The 23,812-nt window shown below is 34.8% G+C and overlaps 2 protein-coding genes across 2 annotated transcripts; both read left to right on the plus strand.

The window, feature by feature from the left end:
• Positions 1-3,851: 3,851 nt before the first annotated feature.
• Positions 3,852-15,164, plus strand: LOC109220095. Its single transcript, XM_019384557.1, has 6 exons — positions 3,852-4,075; positions 4,167-4,313; positions 4,903-5,001; positions 12,855-12,980; positions 13,085-13,174; positions 14,868-15,164. Exons 1-6 carry the CDS (start codon positions 3,953-3,955, stop codon positions 14,928-14,930), a joined length of 648 nt encoding a protein of 215 aa, XP_019240102.1. The 5' UTR covers positions 3,852-3,952; the 3' UTR covers positions 14,931-15,164.
• A 2,420-nt stretch (positions 15,165-17,584) lies between these two features.
• On the plus strand, positions 17,585-18,671 carry LOC109220098 (21 kDa protein-like). The gene has a single exon (XM_019384558.1). The coding sequence runs from the start codon at positions 17,699-17,701 to the stop codon at positions 18,320-18,322; it is 624 nt and encodes a 207-aa protein (XP_019240103.1). The 5' UTR covers positions 17,585-17,698; the 3' UTR covers positions 18,323-18,671.
• The last annotated feature ends 5,141 nt before the right edge of the window (positions 18,672-23,812 follow it).

A 23,812-nucleotide genomic window follows, 5' to 3' on the forward strand; every position in this document is an offset into this window, starting at 1 on the left:
CTTAAATTCAAGCCCTAAACCACCATTTTTGACCTTTGATTCCTTGATTATTCAGTCTAAATCCATGTTTATACACCATAAAATCAAACTCTAAGTCCAAGAATCGATACCTGATTAAAGCCCTCGAAACCCTCTTCAAAATCGCCTCGAAGTTCTCAAGGTTCGGAGTCCAAAATGTTACCCTTTCAAAAATTCGCGAAGAAGATAAATCTCACTTAACTGCCAGTTATTTCCGCTTCTGCGGACCAAATACCGCTTTTGCGACTTCCGCTTATGCGGTCAACGTCCGCTTTTGCGGACTTTTCACTTAAGGCCACTTTCCGCTTCTGCGGTCCCCAATCGCATCTGCGGGACCGCTTCAGCGATCCTAATCCCGCCCCTACGGAACCTGGCAAGGGCCAAGTTTTCCTCTTCCGCGCTCCTCAAACCGCTTCAGCGAGACCGCACCTGCGGCCCCACAACCGCAGGTGCGAAACCAACAGACACCAGCAACTTGAACCTGCAATTAACTCCAAAAATCTTCCGTTTAACCACCCGAACTCACCCCGAGGCCCCCGGGATCTCAACCAAAAGCACAGACATGATCCAATACCCTATCCAAACTTGTTCCAATCTTAAAAACGCATCCAACAACACAAAAATTCTCATTTTCATCAGTTTCAAGCCTAAGTTCTTCAAATTCTTCTGAAACTCACATTCGATCAAAAATCCAATCAAATCACCTCCGAATCACCTGAAATTTTGCACACATATCCAAAATCACCTAACGGATCTACTGCAACTCTCGAAATTCCATTCCGACTCCCGGATCAAAATCTCACCTACCAACCGGAATTCGCCAAAATACTAACTTCGCCAATTCAAGCCTAATTCTACCCCGGACCTCCAAAATCAATTCCGATCGCACTTCTAAGTCACAAATCATCCCCCGAAGCTAACCGAATCACCGGAATTCATATCTGAGCCCTCAAACTCAATAGTCAACATCCGGTTGACTTTTTCAATATAAGCCTTCCTTAAAGAGACCAAGTGTCTCATTTTCTACCAAAGCCAAACCAATTCGACTCTAACTCACCAAATGCCGATAATGGAACATGAAGAAGCAATAAACGGGGAAAACGGGGCGGTAACACATGGGACGACGGACCGGGTCGTCACAGATCTTAATATTAGTTCATCTCTTGTTTTGAATATTTAATCTTAATTATAATTTTACCCACTATAAATTTTATTTTTAAAAAATAAAAGATTGATATGATATTTGACTTTTAGATCTTTATGTTTGTAGAATCATTAGTGGTATTGACTCTTACCAACTATTTTTTTCTCTTTCGCACACATTTATATTCTTAAATATTTTCTTAGTTGTTGTTTAATAATTGGGTATTTTTCAATATTACACGAAAAAATGGTAAAAAATATATTATTTGAGTGAAAAAATAGTTCAAATATAATATAAAAATATATTATCGTGGGGGTATTTTTTTCTATATTTCAACTCTTTATGCAATCCATTTAATATTTTTTTTGTTGGTATTGGACATTATGGAATGGTAATGTATTGCCAATACGAAGGATTCTTATGAAATTAATTTTATTAAACCTTTCTACATATTTTTAATAAGAATTTAACAGATAAACTTTTGTTAATTTTAAAATCTTAAATATTAAAAATTAGCATAGAAGGTATTGTAATCCAAAAATAATTATTGCAGTTATGCCCTTTCCGTATGAGTTCTTCCGTTTAATATTTTAGGGCTATTGGTATATTTATCTTGTATATATGCTTTTATAATAATATAGGCTTTCCTTCTTTCTTTTTAAATGAATTTGGACAATATAATATATTCTCAAATTAAATTAGTAATATGACATTATAATACGTTTTCAAATTAAATTAGTAATAGGAATTTTTAAGAAGTATATATTAAAAGTAATAGGATTACATGACTAAAGATATTTACCTGTTCAATTTTATATGAATTAGACAGCTGGAAAGTAATTATACTAATAGGATTCCTAAAGGTAATCATGTGGTATTCCCAACTTAGTATTATGTCCTAAAACTAATAGGATTATAAGGCTACTATTTAGGATTCCGGTTATGTCCTTTTATTATGAGTTATTATGCTTAATATTATAAGGTTATTTTTGTAAACCGACATTGTATTCGTGCTTTTATAATAACTAGTCTTTATGTACGTTCCTCGCACGTATAACAATAGGCGCGCCTAATAATTAACATAAGATATGCAATTATACTTGTTACCAAAAAAAATTAATCTCATGCAATTTACGATATTACTAAAAATGCTACTTTTAGCTAATTCATTTTCTATCACTATTACTTTTTTTGGTTACTTATATGAAAATATGGACAAGGACGAAGACTTTCGTGCATATGAGAAGACTTGGTGACCATAAGAACTTGCATCCTATTGTGTCCTTTTACGATATGAGGGATGAAACAATTTTGGTCTTTGAATATGTGAAGAATGCTGACGTTCCAATTTATCTAGATATATACCACTCATACTCTCATATGACTAATTGATCACTACTATTTTTCTCTTTTCTTCTTTTTTTCTGTTTTTTTCACCTGTGATTTTATTCTTTTCTATCTGGTCTTAATATAATATATCATTTTTAATGAATGCAATTTATATTTTTTAATGATGAAAGACGAACTAAAATCTATATACAGATCTGGTTTGTACGATGAGTTAGAAATTATAGACCTATGTAATTAATGAACAATATTAAAGAAGTTTCCAGCCTTGTTCATGCTTGAAACAATGGAATTTTATTAATCAATGATTTATATGTACAAAATTTAAGCTTAAACATTATACGTTAATGCAGGACTTTAAATCCAAAACTAATGTACTTAACAACGAACACTACTTACTTGAACTCCACAATTAAAAAAAAGTACGATATAGAAACAATTTTCTTTAACTATAATACTGAACACGTCTTATATGAGTCCCAATAGTAGTAACTAACTTTATAGACGAATTTAAATCCTTGTGGGTATCACATGTATGTTAAATATTACTTATAATTTTATATACCCAATAAATGAAACTATGATTAAATTTCTACGGGGTATAAATGTCGATTATTGTTATGAGGATATTTTTGTAAATTAATATTTATCATGGAACATTATGCTTTTAAAATAATATAATTAATATTTCTCATGAAACATTAATGCTTTTAAAATAGTATAGATAGATATAGATAAATCAGTTCAACAATAATAAAATTAGAAACTTTCCCAAAACACATCAAAGATTACAAGAACAAAAATAAACAAATCACAAAATAGAAAAAGAGGTTAAAAATTCATGTACACAATTTGATTATATGAATATACATCTTACGTAAAATATAAAGAGTGGAAATCATGGACGTGCCTTTCTAATCCAAGTAGGATCAACTTTGTAGGGCAAACGTATATGTAGTTTAAATCGAAAAAGAATTCCATTATTTGATAATTTACAATTAGATCCTTAAATTATACAAATATTTAAGGGCATAAAAGGCGATCAATATTTTAGGAATATTTTAGTCGTTCAACATTTAACATAAATTATTCGTGCTTTTATGATAATATAGATAGATAGATAGATAGATATATAGATATAGATATAGATAGATATATATAGATATAGATATAGATATCAATGTAATTTAACTTGATATTGGTCACTTACAGCTCCTTACAAATTATCAGTTAGAGTAATATTATTGAACGTAACTAAAGATAATTAGTTTTTAATGAATCTGATTATATAAATATCTTTTACGCCGCTAATCAATATAACAACTCATAAAATAATTTGTAGATAAGAGTGTTTTTGGTGCGCATTTCAAACGGATAAAGCAGCAGGAAACGAACCAACCGTAAGAACCAGACATTTGAAAGCTCAATCAATAACGGCCATCAATGGCCGCAATATTCAGCATCAGCTTTGCTAGCTCCGCCATTGGAGCTCACTTCCACAGGACAAAATTCAATAAACCCAAGACTTTTGTAAACCCAATTCGTTGCACGGGTAGACTAGAATGGGTATATCCTCTTTTCCCCTCTTTATATGTACCTCTCATAGTAATAATTTGCTAAGTGTTTGATAAATGGTGAACTTGAATTATGTTTACAGGACCCAGAAGGCGTACTAGGTGCGCCCCAAACAGGTCACATAGCTAGACTCGAGTTCAAGAGACGCCTTGAGCAAGATGCTGCTGCCAGAGAAGAATTTGAACGTCAAGTCCGTGAAGAAAGAGAGCGTCGCAGAGTTCTTCGTGAGGTAATTTCAGTTGAATTCATGTTACCATTTTATAATAAAGATTTATCTGCAATTACCTTATTTGTAACGTGTGTGTAAATATTTTTACACCGTCAATCGGTGGCTAGCTAAAGGGTGTTAACTGACGCCCCTTTGCCGGAAAACCATACTGTTTAGCTAGGTCAAGAATTTAGTTTTATGTATACATACTACTTACTATATGTTGAATCTCCTTAACTTCTTTGTATGTTTACTTTTTTATATTTTGACACCCCTTAATAGTGAAATTTCTGGCTTCACCACTGCTGTCAATATATAGAACTTATACTGTTATTCGCGTGGAATGATTCTTTTTCTTGTGCCAAGTACGTGGAGATGTTTTCTTTTGATAGAGAGTTGAATCTAAGATGTACTTGATACCATGTTAAAATTGATGTGAGCACTTTATATGAAGCTGCTAGAGAAGGAACATTTTATTTCCTTGTGTTAGGTCTGCAACAATTTGTGTAGTAGTTAGTAAGACATACTTTGAATCTCTTTCCATGTTATGTTTTGGATGTAAATGTAATGTGTATCTTTGTCTTCTCTTTTCTTTTCATTCTGTTCATAGTCACGAGTGATTCCGGATACAGTAGAAGAGCTTGTGGAGTTTTTTCTTGACACTGAAGCTCAAGAGATTGAGTTTGAGATTGCCCGACTAAGACCACGGTGAGTTCTCCAGTGACATAGCTCAGGTGGTAACCTTTTACTGATCTTGTTGCAAAGTATGCAGAAAATGCCTATGATTTGTTTGACTCTTGGCTGCATTATTTCACGTTCAGCTCTTTTAGGTTATTCGGTGGTCAAGTATTTAAAGTTGCTGGCTTTTGCTTTTTAGCATTCTAAGTCTGTGATCAAGAAAATGCATATGTATTTTAAACTCTGTTTAATTTTGTAACTCTTCCAGAAGAAGAAAGCTATAAAATTACAGACTTTGCGAAAAGATGTAATAGTATTTAATTTCTTATTCAAAACAATTAAATTTCATATGATTGATATAAAGATCAACGGACAAGTATAGAGGAAATAATCATGTATGCAATACTGAAGTTAGCAGATTTTAGCTTATTGTTAGCTTTTGGTATGGAATCACTCAAAAGTCATTCCCAGTGTAAATAGAAGAGCTATTCATAATTGAAATGTACTGTAATGAATGTAACAAATGCCTATTTAGGTGGACTGATTATCTGAGATTATGACAAATGGATTACATAGCTGTAATTCAAATAATTGCCTCTTAAGAGAACATGAGTATTTCCTTATTATTTTCCATTTTCTTGACCTTTATGTTATCAAAAATTGAGAAAGTATTGGCACCTGACCTAATTTAAGGTATGCCAACATTTTCCCTTTAGAGAGTTAGCATAAGACCTTTATAACATCAAACTGCATGGATTTCTGTCCGGCCATTCTCTAGTTTTTCTTCTTCTACCCCAANCCAGACTGTTTTACATGGAAAAGGGTATGGGTACCTGAGCAGGTCGAGAAGTTGGATTAGTCATCGTATAATTCTTAAGTATCGGAGATACGTAGGAGTACATGTGCGGGTGAGAAGATAACTAACAATTGTCTTAAAAGTCACTGAACTTGGACAAATATAAATGTATTATGGCTACACATAATATTTGCTCTATGATTATATCTTGCACAATAACAAAGTTTTCTTATCCCTCTAGTGAAATATATATATATATATATATATATATATATATATATATATATACACACACACATACATACATACACAAAATCCGAAAATCAAAATAAAAGAACCTAGACAACCTATGCTTCTCGGCGACAGTTGTAGTCATTGCACTTAGGTGAATTGACCAAGTCTGGTGCATATACGGCATTACTCCCAAATCATGTTGGATTAACATGAGTGAAGCAGGGGATATTGAATGATCCGTGTTACATAAGTATACACGTCCCAGATACAGTTGATGATGAAGTTGTTAGCAGACTGTATTTGTAAAATAATTCTGGAAACAGAAATGAATATAAACAGAAATGAACATAAACAGAAATGACATAAAACCAATTCGAGCCCACTGAATTCACAGTGTTTCCTTAAGGAATTTAATCCCCTCTTAGTACCCAAGGTTATGGATTATTTCCTCCCAGGATAGAACGAATTACACACCGGTGTAGTGGTACTTCAAACCCCAGCGTTTCAGCGAACACAAAGTTCGGTAGCAAATCACACTTACTTTTTGCTTTGTTTGATGCTAAAAGTATGCAGAAGAAGGAGAAGAAACTCAGAAAATCGTAGTGAAATTCTGAGCAGAATAGTGTTGTATTTATAGCCAAAGTTGGGCTGAAATCTGAAGAGGTGCAACTCTTCCGAATGGCTGTTTATGCAAAACGCCCACAGCATAAATGCCATTACATAAATGGCCATTTACTCAACAATAAAGAGGGAAGATAAAGAGGGAAAATTGAAGAGGGTAGTTACTTTTCTGTTACCAAAACAGAAAAACGGATTGAATTTAATATTAATATTTAATATTAATATTAATATTCTGTTATTAAAACAAATATTTAATACTATTAACAAATAAATTTGGTCCAAAAAGTTAATCAATCAATCATTTGACCAAATCCGAATCCAAATCCGAATCCGAAGCCGAAGCCGAAGCCGTAGCCGTAGCCGAAGCCGAGCGAGCGACGACGACGACGGCGGCGCGAGGCTTGCCTTCTTCTCAACTCTTTAAGAGCTAGAAGAAGAGCAATTGCTTATATACCCATAAAAAACCTCTTCCTCTTCCAATATGGGACAATGCCCATTTGCCAAGGGGGGAACTTAAAATTTCACTCAAAAATTTTATTTCCCTCCATTTCCCATTTACCCTCTTTTAAGTATTTAATATATTAATTAAATACATCCAAAACCCAACAATCCCCCACATGAATGGGGAATGGCTATATCACGGAAGTATGCATGAAAAACTATGTGATTCGCAAGTAAGGATTAATTGCATCTGGATAAGTAGGTTTCCCTTTGAACTTTCCGTAGTGAACTTATGTCGGATATACTCGACCAATCGCTAGATTTGATATCTTTGAACCGTCGAACTTTAGTGTATACCTAGACAACCATAAGTCACACAACCAACCCTTAACCGTCTTTGGTTCTCATTGTTGTGTTCGTTTCAGCCATGAACACCGCTTGGTTTCATAAGTGCATAGAGAACTGACCTTACAATGTTCTCCTTGAAGCGGCTAACACTTCACACTTGCATAGGTGATTCCTAAACGTGTCATCCCGTAGATACACTATTTGATATACCCTGTATCAAATTTAGAAATCATTAAAAAGCCTTAATGCTTTATCCTTTGTACTGAACATTGTCTCATCACGAGAATGGACCAAAAGTTTAGTTGACAATGTTGAACCGTCATAAATGACTTTGTTTGATCTCCTTGAACCTAGATCTTGGGATCTCCAGTCTTCTAGGTGGAGTTACCGCCACTATGACTTGTTCTCGGCCACAGTCCCATTCCCCTTGATGACTTCTCAACTACCTCTCTAGTTAGGCCTTTTGTAAGTGGATCCGACACATTATCACTTGACTTTACATAGTCAATCGTGATAATTCCTCTAGAGAGTAATTGTCTAACGGTTTTATGTCTTCGTCGTATATGGCGAGACTTACCGTTATACATAACGCTCCCAGCCCTTCCAATTGCCGCTTGACTATCACAATGTATGCATATTGGTGCCAACGGTTTGGGCCAAAATGGAATATCTTCCAAGAAATTCCGGAGCCATTCAGCTTCTTCACCGGCTTTATCCAAGGCTATGAACTCAGCCTCCATTGTAGAGCGGGCAATACAAGTTTGTTTGGATGACTTCCAAGATACCGCTCCTCCACCAATAGTGAATACATATCCACTTGTGGACTTGGAATCAGTTGATCCGGTGATCCAATTTGCATCACAGTATCCCTCAATGACCGCAGGATATTTATTGTAATGCAAAGCAAAGTCCTGGGTATGTACTAAATACCCCAAAACTCGTTTCATGGCCATCCAATGAGATTGACCTGGATTGCTCGTATATCGACTCAATTTACTTATAGCACAAGCTATATCTGGTCGTGTACAATTCATGATGTACATTAAGCAACCCAACACACGAGCATAATCCAATTGTGATATGCTCTGGCCTTTGTTCTTTGCTAATGCAAGATTCACATCAATTGGAGTCTTTGCAACTTTAAAGCCCAAGTGCTTGAATTTTTCAAGTACTATCTTAATATAATGAGATTGTGACAATGCTAGACCTTGAGAAGTCTTATGGATCTTAATTCCCAGAATTAAATCAGCAACTCCCAAGTCTTTCATATCAAACTTGCTAGTTAGCATACGCTTAGTAGCATTTATGTTAGCAATGTCATTACTCATTATGAGCATATCATCCACATATAAGAAAACAATGACTATGTGATTTGGAACATTTTTAATGTACACACATTTATCACATTCATTTATCTTAAATCCATTTGACAACATTGTTTGGTCAAATTTAGCATGCCATTGTTTGGGTGCTTGTTTTAATCCGTAAAGGGACTTAACAAGTCTACAGACCTTCTTTTCTTTACCTGGAACCACAAACCCTTCAGGTTGTTCCATGTAAATTTCTTCCTCCAACTCTCCATTTAAGAAGGCCGTCTTAACATCCATTTGATGAATTTCAAGACCATAAACTGCAGCTAACGCTACTAACGTTCGTATGGATGTAATTCTTGTAACTGGAGAGTATGTATCAAAGTAGTCAAGACCTTCTCGTTGTCTATACCCTTTGACCACAAGTCTTGCCTTATACTTGTCAATAGTACCATCATCTTTTATTTTCCTCTTAAAGATCCATTTAGATCCCAACGGTTTGTTTCCAGGAGGAAGATCAACCAATTCCCATGTATGGTTGTTTAGTATGGATTCTATTTCACTATTGACCGCCTCTTTCCATAACAATGATTCCGTAGACCGCCTCTTTCCATAACAATGATTCCGAAGAAGACATAGCTTCTTTAAATGTTTGAGGCTCATTTTCCAATAAGAAAGTCACAAAATCTGGTCCAAATGAAGTAGACGTTCTTTGACGTTTACTACGTCTTGGATCTTCTTGGTTAAGTGTACTTTCTTTTGTTTCTTCCCGAGGTCGTTTAGATCCTTCACCAATCGACTCACATTCCTTTTTATACGGATATATATTTTCAAAGAACTCAGCATTATCTGATTCTATAACCGTATTATTATGAATGTCGGGATTTTCTGATTTATGAACCAGAAATCGATATGCTTTACTATTAGTTGCATATCTTATGAAAACACAATCAATGCTTTTCGGTCCTATTTTTACCCTTTTGGGTTTAGGAACTTGCACTTTTGCCAAACACCCCCACACTTTAAAATAATTCAAGTTGGGCTTCCTTCCTTTCCATTTTTCATATGGAATGGATTGTGTTTTGCTATGGGGTACTCGATTTAGTATTCGGCTAGCCGTAAGAATGGCTTCCCCCCACAAGTTCTGTGGCAAACCAGAACTTATCAATAATGCGTTCATCATCTCCTTTAATGAACGATTCTTTCTTTCTGCAATCCCATTGGATTGGGGCGTGTAAGGGGCCGTTGTTTGATGAATAATTCCATATTCTAAACATATTTGTTCAAAAGGAGATTCATATTCACCACCCCTATCACTTCTTATCATTTTGATTTTCTTATTAAGTTGCGTTTCAACTTCATTTTTGTATTGCTTGAATGCGTCTATTGCTTCATCTTTACTATTAAGTAAGTAAACATAGCAATATCGAGTACTATCGTCAATAAAAGTTATGAAATACTTTTTTCCACCGCGAGATGGTATTGACTTCATGTCACAAATATCTGTGTGAATTAAGTCTAAAGGATTTGAATTCCTTTCAACAGACTTATAAGGATGTTTAACATACTTAGATTCCACACATACTTGACATTTTGATTTGTCACATTCAAACTTGGGCAATACTTCCAAATTAATCATTTTCCGTAAGGTTTTATAATTGACATGACCCAAACGTACATGCCATAATTCATTTGACTCAAGTAAGTAAGACGAAGCTGAAATTTTATTATTATTTTCAACAACCATTACATTCAGCTTGAAAAGGCCCTCAGTGAGGTAACCTTTTCCTACAAACATCTCATTCTTACTTATCACAACCTTATCGGAAACAAAAACACATTTAAACCCATTCTTAACAAGAAGTCCAGTAGAGACTAAATTCTTCCTAATCTCGGGAACATGAAGGACGTTGTTCAAAGTCACCACTTTGCCGGAAGTCATTCTGAGAAATATTTTCCCATATCCTTCAATCTTCGCCTTTGAAGCATTTCCCATAGAAATCGTCTCATCGGGTCCAACGGGAGCATAAGAAGCAAAAGCTTCTCTAACAGCACAAACATGGCGAGTGGCTCCAGAATCAATCCACCACTCTTTAGGATTGCCCACCAAGTTGCATTCGGAAAGCATGGCACATAAATCATCAACATCATCATGCTTTTCAACCATGTTTGCTTGACCCCTTTTCTTGTCTTTCTTCGGAGCACGACACTCCGTAGATTTGTGTCCAGTTTTCCCACAGTTGTAGCAGTTTCCACTGAACCGCTTCTTGCTTGGGTTGTATTTCGGTCCAGAAGCCTTCTTTCTCTTTTTGTTCTCTTCAACAATATTTGCTCCCATTATTGTTGAATTTCCACGACCTCTCTTTTTCGCAGCTTTGTTGTCCTCTTCGATTCTCAACCGAACAATGAGATCTTCAAGGGACATCTCCTTGCGTTTGTGTTTCAAGTAGTTTTTGAAGTCCTTCCACAAAGGAGGCAACTTCTCAATCATCGCTGCTACTTGAAATGCTTCATTGATAACAAGACCTTCAATGAAATTTCTATTAGTAAAAATACTAAGATTACTACTTTCAACATCAATATTAAATTGAGTTATACCTTCAGCAAGGAGATCGTGAATAATCACTTGCAATTCCTGGACTTGGGTAATAACAGACTTGCTATCTACCATTTTGTAGTCCAAAAACTTTGCAGCAACAAGCTTTTTCAACCCGGCATCTTCGGTTTTGTATTTCTTTTCAAGCGCAGTCCACAGTTCCTTTGACGTTTCCACGCCACTGTAGACGTTATACAAAGCATCCTCTAGCCCGCTTAGAATATAATTCTTGCACAAAAAATCTGAATGCTTCCACGCCTCAATCACGAGAAAGCGTTCAGTTTCTGGAGTTTCATCGGACAGCACAGGAACATCTTCCTTGATGAACTTCTGGAGACTTAGAGTAGTCAAATAGAAGAACATCTTTTGCTGCCAGCGCTTGAAATCAATCCTAGAAAATTTTTCGGGTTTTTCCGCCGGTGCCAATGCTGCCGGTGTCGTTCGGCTTGTTGAGGCATTGGCAGTCACCATTGGAACAGCTTGGTTCTCATTTTCATTAGTCATTTCTGTAAAAGAATGACACAAACGTTAAAATCACGTAGATTTTAATAGAGTACAAAACCACAAAGGTGTTACTCTTCCAGAAACGGTAAGTACAAATACAGAAAATAAATTAAATTCCTTAAGCTTGTTAGTAGACTGTATTTGTAAAATAATTCTGGAAATATAAATGAGTATAAACAGAAATGAACATAAACAGAAATGAACATAAACAGAAATGACATAAAACCAATTCGAGCCCACTGAATTCACAGTGTTTCTTTAAGGAATTTAATCCCCTCCTAGTACCCAAGGTTATGGATTATTTCCTCCCAGGATAGAACGAATTACACACTGGTGTAGTGGTACTTCAAACCCCAGCGTTTCAACGAACACAAAGTTCGGTAGCAAATCACACTTACTTTTTGCTTTGTTTGATGCTAAAAGTATGCAGAAGAAGGAGAAGAAACTCAGAAAATCGTAGTGAAATTCTGAGCAGAATAGTGTTGTATTTATAGCCAAAGTTGGGCTGAAATCTGAAGAGGTGCAACTCTTCAGAATGGCTGTTTATGCAAAACGCCCACAGCATAAATGCCATTACATAAATAGCCATTTACTCAACAATAAAGAGGGAAAATTGAAGAGGGTAGTTACTTTTCTTTTACCAAAACAGAAAAACGGATTGGATTTAATATTAATATTTAATATTAATATTCTGTTATTAAAACAAATAAATTTGGTCCAAAAAGTTAATCAATCAATCATTTGACCGAATCCGTAGCCGTAGCCGAAGCCGAGCCGAGCGACGACGACGGCGTGAGGCTTGCCTTCTTCTCAACTCTTTAAGAGCTAGAAGAAGAGTGATTGCTTATATACCCATAAAAAAACCTCTTCCTCTTCCAATATGGGACAATGCCCATTTGCCAAGGGGGAACTTAAAATTTCACTCAAAAATTTTATTTCCCTCCATTTCCCATTCACCCTCTTTTAAGTATTTAATATATTAATTAAATACATCCAAAACCCAACAGAAGTGTTAGTAATCAGTTAGCTTGTAGAGTACTTCTGACATTCTGCCGTACTATTTTTTTCCTGCAGAAGCCTATGATAAAATGCAAGCAGATATTGTAGCAACAAAGAAGAACTTAACCGAGATTTTGACTTCAAAGGATGTCAAGGCTACTGTATGTGATAGTCTGTAAATTCTGCTTCGGTGGGTGTGCGTGTGTGGTTTGTATATTTTCTTAATTTTGTTGCTGAATTTAGATTGTTCCATTTTTTCGTGCAGTTATTGGATTTGGTTGAGAGGAATGAGCTGAACAGACCCTTGTTGACCCTTCTCGATGAAAACATTGCAACTGCACATAGTGTTAACCAGGTGAGACAAGAAAATTCCATACAATGCAGATAGAGGTTCTGTCGGAGTGATGATGCATATTAGTGACAATACTGGTGCAACATCACATGCGATAACTAAAAGTTAAGTAGAGAAATATGATTTGAAAAGGAAAAGAGGTACCTTTAGGAACTAAGCATCAATAACTGACATAGAAATCCATGCAATTTTCTAAAACTTCGGTGTACTCAAGGGTTATGCTGTGCTTTCTTCTAATAGTAATATGACAATCCAAAGAAAAATAATTTGCTTAAAACACACCTTTGTGTGGGTTGAGACTTGGTTGGGTAGAAATGGTAAGCAGCAGCATCTAGTGGCAAGTGAATTGCCATTATAGCTTACCACGTTCCTGAGTGTAATGACATATTGAAGTGTTACTAGCCAATCTTTGGTTGACAAAGAGGCAATGGAATCTCCATTCTTTGGTAGTTCATCTTTGATCAGAGTAATTATGATAAAGTTCATCGTTTTTTCTTCACTCAACTCTTTTCTGGTGTCTGATAGTCTCTCCACCATATCTTTTTGGATGATTTCCAGTAAAATCTCCCTTGTCTACAAATTACAGATATACAGAAGAGCAGAAAATTTATTAGTCTGATTTGTCCAATTGCACTCCACGTAACTCCAGTGAAAAATGTATTTTTAGTTCAAACTTAACTGGTTATGTTATCTTCACATTTGGCTATTATTCCTTTTGAATGTGTTGTTCTTTGCTAATAGGAGAAAAACAACAGCCCTAAATTAAATTGAATATTTTAATTACCTACATGCTTACTGTCTATCAGCTTAAGTACTAGTTGAATATGGTCAATCTTGTTCTAATGGATTGAGAATTGCTTCAGAAGAAGCTTTTCTTTTAGGAGTAATGTTTATCTAGTTCGGAGACTCGTCCTTAATGCAGTCATTGGCAAAATAATTGATGTGCAAAACCGATTACTCTATAGAAAGCTATTGTCTTGATGAGCGAGGATTTCAGCTCATTGAGCTCATCTCATGCATGAAAGGTGAAGCACACAACAGAAATTATAAGTTAGGATATGGTTAAGACCTATGAAGTAAAAAAGATGTGAAACAATGCAAGGAAAGTTTACAAGACTTTTGGAGTATGAAACCTGGAGATAAGAGCTTGCGCATACCATAAATCAAAACTACTCTGCCTACATAACCAGTAAAGAAAAGGAAAAAAAAAGGAGCATTGTAATTGGGTTATCGGAGAGTCTAATGTGTTTGAAAGAGTGTACTTCTACACTTCAATTATCTAAAAGATTGACTGATAAGGTTGATAGCGTGCAGAAAGATTTTGATTCATGTAAAGTTTTTCTGAATTATCTTACTGAAAAATATTTGTGGGGAGTCTTGGGCCAACATCCTCGCTAGCAAGGGGCAAAGCTACATTCTCTTAAGGGTGGTCAATTGATCACTCTTCGTCGAAAAATTACACTGTGTATATTGGTAAAATATTGTAACTTTTAGAGGTATATAACATATATTGAACACCCTTTGTCGGGAATTTTTTCCACTTATTTCAAGTTTGATACTTGGTGAAGGCTACATATCAAAACCATCACCGTAAATTTTGAATGCCTCATTTTGTAGTAGAAAGTATTGATCAATATGTACAAAAGCTTTGACTACGATTGTCTAACTTTGAACTAATCTTTCTTTGGAAATGCAGAAACAAGCAGCAGAGTACATGGAAAAGCTGAGAGGACTTGTTCTGAAGTACTTAACAGTATAGGTTTTCGTTTTAAAAATATCGACTGCTCGTCTCATTTTTATACTGAGTAATGGTGAGAATTTCTGGTTGTTTATATTCTACTAATGTATTATAGTACAAAATTTTGTAGGAAAATGATCCCTTGTAATAAGAAAAAGAAAGCAATCCCATCTATTTTGAAAATCAAAGTGGAAAGAATGAGTAAACCATGTAATTGAAAATGCATGTTTATGAAGGTGCTATTAAAAATCTAAACCCTTAGACTGCAATCAGATGTAAAATGAGTAGAATTGTAGAAGTGGTTATCTTATGTTTACTGGATTCTAAGTTGTACTCCCTCCGGTCCACAATAAGTGATCAATGTGCTTTTTTATTTTGGTCCAAAATAAGTGTCCATTTATATAATCAAGAAAAAATTCAATTTGCTTTTCCAGAATTACCGTTATGTACGTATCCTTAAAAAGTCATTTACTCCTCACATTTGAGAAGAGAAGTAAGTGCTACTATAACTATGCTGCAACATTTGATTAAGGGTAATTTAGTCACACTAACTATTTTTATCTACAATTTAGTATTTCCTTAATGGGTGTGCCCAAAGTAAATTGGTCGCTTATTGTGGACCAGAGGGAGTAAAAAGGAAGGATATTTTAGGAAGAGATGCGAGGAATCTCAATGAAAGTCTGGGCAAGAAAACTAATGGGACTGATCTTTAGACTTTTGTCCTTTCTTGTAACTTTCACCTAGGTAGAGCTAGTTATGTTCCCAAAGCTGGATCTATGTCTTCATCCAACCCTAACAAAATGAAAATTTAGAGAGGAAATTTGTCTGCTGTCTATTATGGTTTTCAGTTGCAGGTAAAGTCTTAGGTAATGTTGTAAAGTGAACATTCAATAGTCATTTCTTGGCTTCATAAACAGAGGTGAAAATTACCCTGTGCAGCATATAAAAAGTTGAAATAGGTACCCTGGATGCTTATTTTGTGCCTATCCTGTCTGCTATTTTGCCATTCGGTATCTGGAATTCATTATCCCGACTAATTTGGATTGGCGCTGGTTAGACTGTCATTTGATTGTCAAGATACTTCTTTCATGAGTTTTGTTCCTAGATAGGTAGTACATAGTTCTCTACAATGTCCCAAAACATCACATACTGTTCAGTACTCATGAATTATATAATACTGAAAAAGCAGGATAGTCCTATGCACAAAGCATCCCACATTTATGTGGAGGGTCGCACCCGAGGGTGGGATATAGACATCCTAATGTAATGTAAGCATTAGTGACTTCTTCCACATCTCGAATCCGTACGGAGACAACTTTGCCGTTGCTCCAAAGTTGACATTTATAAATAGTTTTTCTCCGTCTTACTATTAATTGTACCAGTCTACCAGAGCTGGCTGCCAGAACTTATGTTCGAGTAATACAAAATCACCCTTTAAACTATGTAATGATTCCTCTTTGTATAATGTTGCCTGTACAAACCATAAAATAATGTTTAGTAGGTGACCTTCCACATGAATAACAATAACAGAGTTACTATTGTTTTCAACAATTAGTACATTTGGAGACACAAGGCACAGAGCAAAACTAAAAAATGTATCAAATTTTGTCTTTTCTGTTCTTAATTTAAGAACAATCGAGAACCATCCAGGAAGTAATCAGCTCTTCTATTTTTCTTACTCAATGTTTTCTAGTCACATATTGGTCAAAGCTTCTCTTTGTATCTCTTGCATTAATAACGTTGCCTAATAGGAATTAAGAAATTAATTTCATAATTTACTATATCTTCTCTAATTTACTAGACTATGATACTTATCTGCTGTGCTGTAACACTAATCTCACTAGGTAATCTTGGTTCTTAAGCTTCTTTCTGACAAGCAGACAAGCCACACGTTGGTGTTTAGACATCTACTACGTTACCTTAAAGTTTTGTACATATCTACAGTGGCGGAGCCACATCCAATCAAGGGGTGTCGACACTCTTTCGCCGGAAAATTACATTGTCTTGCTAGATTAATTTTTCTGCTTTATGTATATTTGTTATACGTTGACTCCCCTAAACTTTTTGATGTATCTATTTTTTTTATTTAATATTTTGACAGCCCTTAATAAAAATTCTGGTTCCGCCGCTACATATCTATCTAATTGGTGATAAGCTTGAGGCGACCAAAAAAAGATTCCATAAACTTTAGACCACATTCCAAGTTGCAAGTTGCAACCAAAAAGAGCATAAATGGCAGATTTTTGTGAGAAATAATATAAGGTGGAAAGCGTGAAAGTTGCAAAGTAATAAGAGCCAAAAGCAAAAGGGGCATGTGAAAACTTGTACATTACATCCAAAAGAAAGAAGATATTTCCAATTGTTTTACTTAAAATACTATTACTAACTTTATAAACATGTTAGGCATACAGTAACTAGCAACCACTTTTACTTTTAAGGAGGGTGGTTAAATGGATGGTATTTTTCGCACTTAATCAGGATCTTGTTGTTCCTAGTTCGAGCCATAAAAATAAAGAAACTTCTAGTAAAAATTATTTCTTTTTTTAAGAGGTCTTAAAAAAAAGGTAGTTCGGTACACTAACCTTCCCTATGCGCGGGGTCCGAAAAAAGGTCGGACTACAAGGATCTATTTAAACCGCACAAATTCGAATAAGTGAGGTAAACTTTGGATACAGAATAAAGGAAAAACTAGCAACCCTTTTAAATTCTATATAAAGCTTCACTATACTCTTGTACACTACACTGAAAGTAGAGTCATTTCAAGTTCAAAGAAAAAAGAAAAAAAAAACATGGGCAACTTCCTAAGTCTTCACTTGCTGATACTATTCTTCTCTCTCCAATGTTTTCTTGCTTATACTATGGCTAAATCTGCTGCTATGCGCTCAAATCCTGATGCCAAATTCATTAGAGTTTCATGTAAAGCCACACTTTACCCTGTCTTATGTGTCCAATGTCTCTCTGCTTATGCTAACACTGTCAAACAAAGTGAGCAGCAACTGGCTCGTGCTGCTTTATCAGTTAGCTTAGCTAGAGCAAAATCCACCACCATATTTGTCTCTAAGTTAACCAGAGTTAGAGGCCTAAAGCCAAGAGAAAAACAAGCTGTAAAAGACTGCTTTGATACAATGAGTGATAGTGTAGATCAGATCAATAAATCTATACCAGAACTTGGGCAAACTGGTCATTTTGCTGCTGGACAGGACTTTATGTGGCATGTTAGTAATGTGCAAACTTGGGTTAGTGCTGCAATGACAGATGAAAACACTTGTCTTGATGGATTTTCAGGACCTGGTATGAATGGAAATGTGAAAGCTGTTTTAAGGTCAAGAATACTTCATCTTGCACAAGTTACTAGTAATGCACTTGCTTTGGTTAATCGTTTTGCGGATAGACACCGACCTAGACGGGAATAGAGAAATTCCTGGTAGGGAGCCCTTAATACCCCTTAATACAAAGTTATGGAGTTTCAGTGAGGTAGCTGGTTTTGATGTGTAAAGGTTATGTTTACTTTATGCTACTTTAATTTTGCATAAGCATGAATTTTAGGTCTTGTGTTTAGTGCTATAAATATACTACTGTTCTAGTAGGTTTTTGTGAGATGTTCAATTTTGTAGCTGCGAATGAAGATAGTGCAGCTTAGTTTGCTGGTCTCTATGTAAATATAATAATATCTTTTTGCTTGTTTGGGCTTTCTTTTTGTACTCTGTTTCATTTTTGTATAATAGTACTACTTAATGCTGAACAAAGAGTAATCTTGCTTTTTTTCTCATTTCCTTAACTCTTAGCCTCTGTTTTTGTGGGGAGGTTTTCATCTGCTTCCTAGAAAAGATGGAGGGTATACTATAAAATGACATTAATGCCATTAGGACAGGTCTTGTGCTCAAATTTTGTAGGCTTAGTGGTAGATGGCTGGATCATGATTGGCCTCCAGGGGAGCTTGGGCTCAGAGGCGAATTCAAGATTTAAATTTTATACGTTTAACTTTTAAAATTTTTAGAATTTAACCTATTATATTTTTATAGATATGAGTTTGTGTTTACTATTTGCAGTAAAGTTTAATACATAAATTTATGTTTTGTGTTAAAAGTTATGAGTTCAATTGAATTCATACCTAGAAGGCTATAATTGTACATCAGCACCTATCTAGGTTGCAGAAGGTCGGGAAAAAATTAAAAATAGTCAAATTTATAACTGGTAATTGAAAAATAGTCACAGTTTCAAAAATAATCGAAATGTAGTCACTTTTCCATGTAAAGATAAAATCTGAACGAAAATACCCTTAAAATCCGAAAATATTCCAGCATAATATGCTGAAGTTCAATTTTTTTTTACATATGAGCTTCCAGCATAATGTATTGGATTTTCACAATATGCTAAAGTTCCAACATAATATGCGGAAAGTTTATATGCAGGAGCTTCATAATCACGCATATTATGTTGGAACTTTCCGTGTGCTGGAGTTCCAACATAATATGCTGGAGGTTTATATGCAGGATCTCCATAATCCCGCATATTATGCTGGAACTTTCCGTGTTTCAGCAAAATAGTGGCTATTTTTCAATACTTTGTAAACACTGACTATTTTTCGATTACCGATAAAAAAATATAAAAATAGCACGAACTAGACAGTTTTCGGACTGGTCATTCAAAAATAGCCGGCGTTTGCAAAGTCATTAAAAAATAGCCACTATTTTGCTGCAACACGGAACGTTCCAGCATAATATACTGGAGATCGGTGCACCTGTATATGAATTTCCAGCATATTATGCTGGAACTCCAACACGCGGAAAGTTCCAGTATATTATACTGGAACTCCAGTATATTATACTGGACCTGGAGTATTTTTTTTTGGATTTTGAACAATATTATCGTTCAAATTTATCTTTACATGAAAAGTGGCTAAATTTCGATTACTTTTGAAATTGTGGCTATTTTTGAATGACCACTTGTAAATTTGACTATTTTTTAATTTCTCACTCAAAAAACTGGCTAATCCGTGCTATTTTCACTAGAAGTTCAGAAACAAAAATTATAATTTCTTTTAATGATGACAAGACGTGAGATTGACGTTGCTCTCACTCTATAATTTGCACAATCTTCTATATGATTTGAATTGTAATATTTTGATGAATGAGAGTTGTTCATTTGGAGACAAATGAGATTATACTCTGATGAAATTGAGTCGTCAGTCGTAACAATATTTTTGTCGTAAATTGGAATAATAATAATATACTAAATAGGACAAACTGATAATGGAGTAGTTAATATTGAAGATTTTATAAAACGGCTTCTAAGGCGATAGAGACGTCCAAGGCTAATACTGTCGGTATTATCGCGCCGCAGTCCCCGGACATATGGTTGTCTTTAGTTGGATTTCTCTTTAATTAATTATTTATAGTCAGATGGCTTTTGATTTCCGTTACCTGTCCTGTTCTTTTTCCTTTTCCTTTTGTTCCCTTATAATTTTTAATTTGAATTTTGTTGGAACGCATACATGATAGTGGAAAAAAAATGACATAAGAGTTAGGAGTAATTTGGTTCACATGATAAATAGGAATTATAAAGTAGGGATTGTTTATACGTATTTTAATAATGAAAGAATTATATGCATTTGTGAATAAGAGATTGTGACAACTTATATATATGAATTGCATACTTTGAAAAGATAATTTTGTCTTTTAAATAGTTTAATCTTGACATTTTGGGTAAAGTTAATTTTACGTACTATAAAAAATATTGGCGGGATTCATATTTTACTGTTCTTAAAATCTTGATACAACTTTATCCTTGACTGTTTATTTTAAAATACCAAATGTGAAATTATGATTCCACACAATTCTTAGAGTTTGGTTAATCCATATTTCAAGTTTCTTTGGAGAGAGCACAAATACTACGGGGGTTTTGTATTTATACATGGTTTTGGGATCACAATTGAACATATACTCACTTTGCATAAATAAATATGCAAGTCTACTCATTTTGCGATCAACTTCAGACTTATCGAGTCTGAAGTTAAAAAAAAATTAGTCTGAAGTGAAAAAATTTCACTTCCGATATACTTAAGGCCAAATAGGTCTGAAGTGAAACCAATGGTTTCATCCACTTAAGGCCAAGAAGTTTGAAGTGAAAAATTGCACTTCAGACGCACTTAAAGCCAAAAGGTCTTAAGTGCAACAAACGTTTTCCTACACTTAAGGCCAATAAGTCTGAAGTGAAAAATCGAACTTCAAATGCACTTAAGGCCAAAAGGTCTGAAGTGCAACAAACTTTTTCCTATACTTAAGGCCAATAAATCTGATGTGAAAAATTGCACTTCAGATGCACTTAAGACTACAAGGTTTGAAGTGCAACCAACATTTTTATGCACCTAAGACCAAATAGGGCCGAAGTACAAATTGCCCAGAAATAGAAATTTGTTCTTCGAATTTTAACAATCCAATACAGGATTTAATACCTAAATCTACTCCAAATGAGCTCAAATTTGAAACATAACCTCCAAATATCATCAAGAACAAACCTTACTCGTCAATTTGTGACAACAACAATAAATCTAACGAACCCATTTTCCAATTAAGAAAAAGCAATAGTAAAAAATAAAGCACCACAATAGCTCACCACTGTAAAACATCATAAACTACCTTAAAATATGCTCACAAACCATATAAAATCACTGTTACCGGAGAAGGAGGAGAAAAAGCCTAAAATTGTTTAAACAATGGATATAAGTTAAAACAAATTTTAAAAGTAGGTACATATTAAATGAGATGACTAAATAGAGCGCCCGTACAATTTTTACAAATAATAATACGTAATTCTTTTTAGGAGAAACACATGGGAGAAGAGCTTTGGAATCTTTGCCAAGTGAAAGCAGCTAAATCACAATTGATTCTGCGGGTCTGTGAGCACGTGAAGCCCAACTAGCCACGACAAACCTCATGGGCAAGGGTCCATTAAGATTCTCCTTATTGTGGGCCCAGCATGTCAACGTAATAAGACAGGGCATGTTGAGAAAAAGTGAAGCATATGACATTCTAGTAGGAAAAACTGCTAGCTATGTTTATTTATAAGCACCTCATTATAAAAATTGGTCAATTCATAAAATATTACTAATATTGTCAATTAAATATTTGTAGCAAAAAAATATTAATTTTTTGCTTTCTTTTGAGTGAGTGTTATTAGAATAGATTGGGTACATCTTAAGGAGCTTGAATCTCGATTTTGGGATGATTTGGTGAAGTTTTGAGGTGGTTTGAATTGAAAATTCGAAGTAAAAACTGAACATGAAAAAAATGATATGTGCATCACACTGTGTATCACATATGTATCATATTTGTATCAAATGTATATCCATGTATTCCTGTGTGTGAGATGCATGCGTGATACATGTGTCGCAGAAGAATTTTTTGAACTCAATTTAGTTAGGAATTTGATACAAAAACAGTCCAAATCACCTCCAATCTTCCTCAAATTTTGTATATTGACTTATCTATATGTTTTCAATGAATTTCAATTATATCCATTGAAAAAGTTTATTTTTTGCTTAGATTTTTGGAATATTGTATATTATATTTTTTTTGTATTTCTTCACTTTATTTGCTACCTCATCCATGAAATTTCCTTTTCGTCTCGCATCTAATGTTGCTAATCACGCTTAAAAATATGGAAGGTGATTTTTGCATGTGATTTTTGAGAGAAAGAACCTTATTTATTTAGTTTTTTAATTTTTATATGTACTTGGCTAGAGGTTGGTAAGTTGAGACTTATTTGGGACATTTGTGTAAGTTTCCTTTTTAGTAGGCGTTTGGAGTTAAGTTGGAAAAAAAATATTTGAAAGGGATCTTTACACAAACAATCGACCATATTTACTATTTATTTTTTCTAGCCATATACATAGATTATATATTGTTTATATATAATTGTTCACATATAACACATAAATTATGCATATATTATACCTTCACCGGCTATTTTTTGTTTAAACGGTTAAATGGCCTGCTACTTGGGTTAATTCTTCTATTTGAAAATTGTATTTGGACATATCACTTGAAAAACTATTATAGTTTTGTCACAACCCCAAACCACCCCTGCCGTGATGACGTCTATCACAGTACTAGGCAAGCCAATTCAACATTTACTACATCGAATTCTTTTTATAAATTCATTTTTCTAAAACAGATTAAGTCTCAAATGTTTCATTTTTAATATATCAACAGAAATACGCAGAAACCAGTACGAAAACACATCAACACAGCCCGAATTTGGTGTCACTAGTCATGAGCCACTAAGTACAACTCAACACTGTTTGCTTAACACAAAATAAGTCTGAAATATAAAGTACTAGGATAGGAAGGAGAAAAAGCAGGGCTGCGAACGCCGTGCAGCTACCTTGCTAACTCCGGAAATACACCGAAGCTGCTGAAAGCTCTCACTCTGATGCTCTGGCACCTGGATCTGCACACAAGGTGCAGGGAGTAACGTGAGTACGCCAACTCAGTAAGTAACCAAAGTAAATAAAGTCTGAGTGCAGTGACGGGCATTTAAAATTATATGCATACTTTATCAAGAATCTCAACAGAAATATCAAAGTCAAAATCTGCAGTTCAATAACCAAATGTCTCGTAAAAACTCCAGTTTCAATAAAAATCCTTTAAAGCATTTATTCAACATTTATCAATAGAGGCTCAGTATAAAAGAAGAGTGAAAACAGGAAATCTCATAAACAAGCCCCTCGGGCAAAGTATCACTCATAAGTATAGCCCCTCGGGCAAGCCTCTCAGTTACTCGTGACTCAGATCTCGTCAATCAGTACTCACACTCAGCACTCCCGCTCAATAGATATATCATAATAAATACCGCTGCAGCGTGCAGCCCGATCCGTAATATATAGTCGACTACGCTCACTG

Source organism: Nicotiana attenuata, unplaced genomic scaffold (assembly GCF_001879085.1).
Source record: "Nicotiana attenuata strain UT unplaced genomic scaffold, NIATTr2, whole genome shotgun sequence".
NCBI lineage: Eukaryota > Viridiplantae > Streptophyta > Magnoliopsida > Solanales > Solanaceae > Nicotiana > Nicotiana attenuata.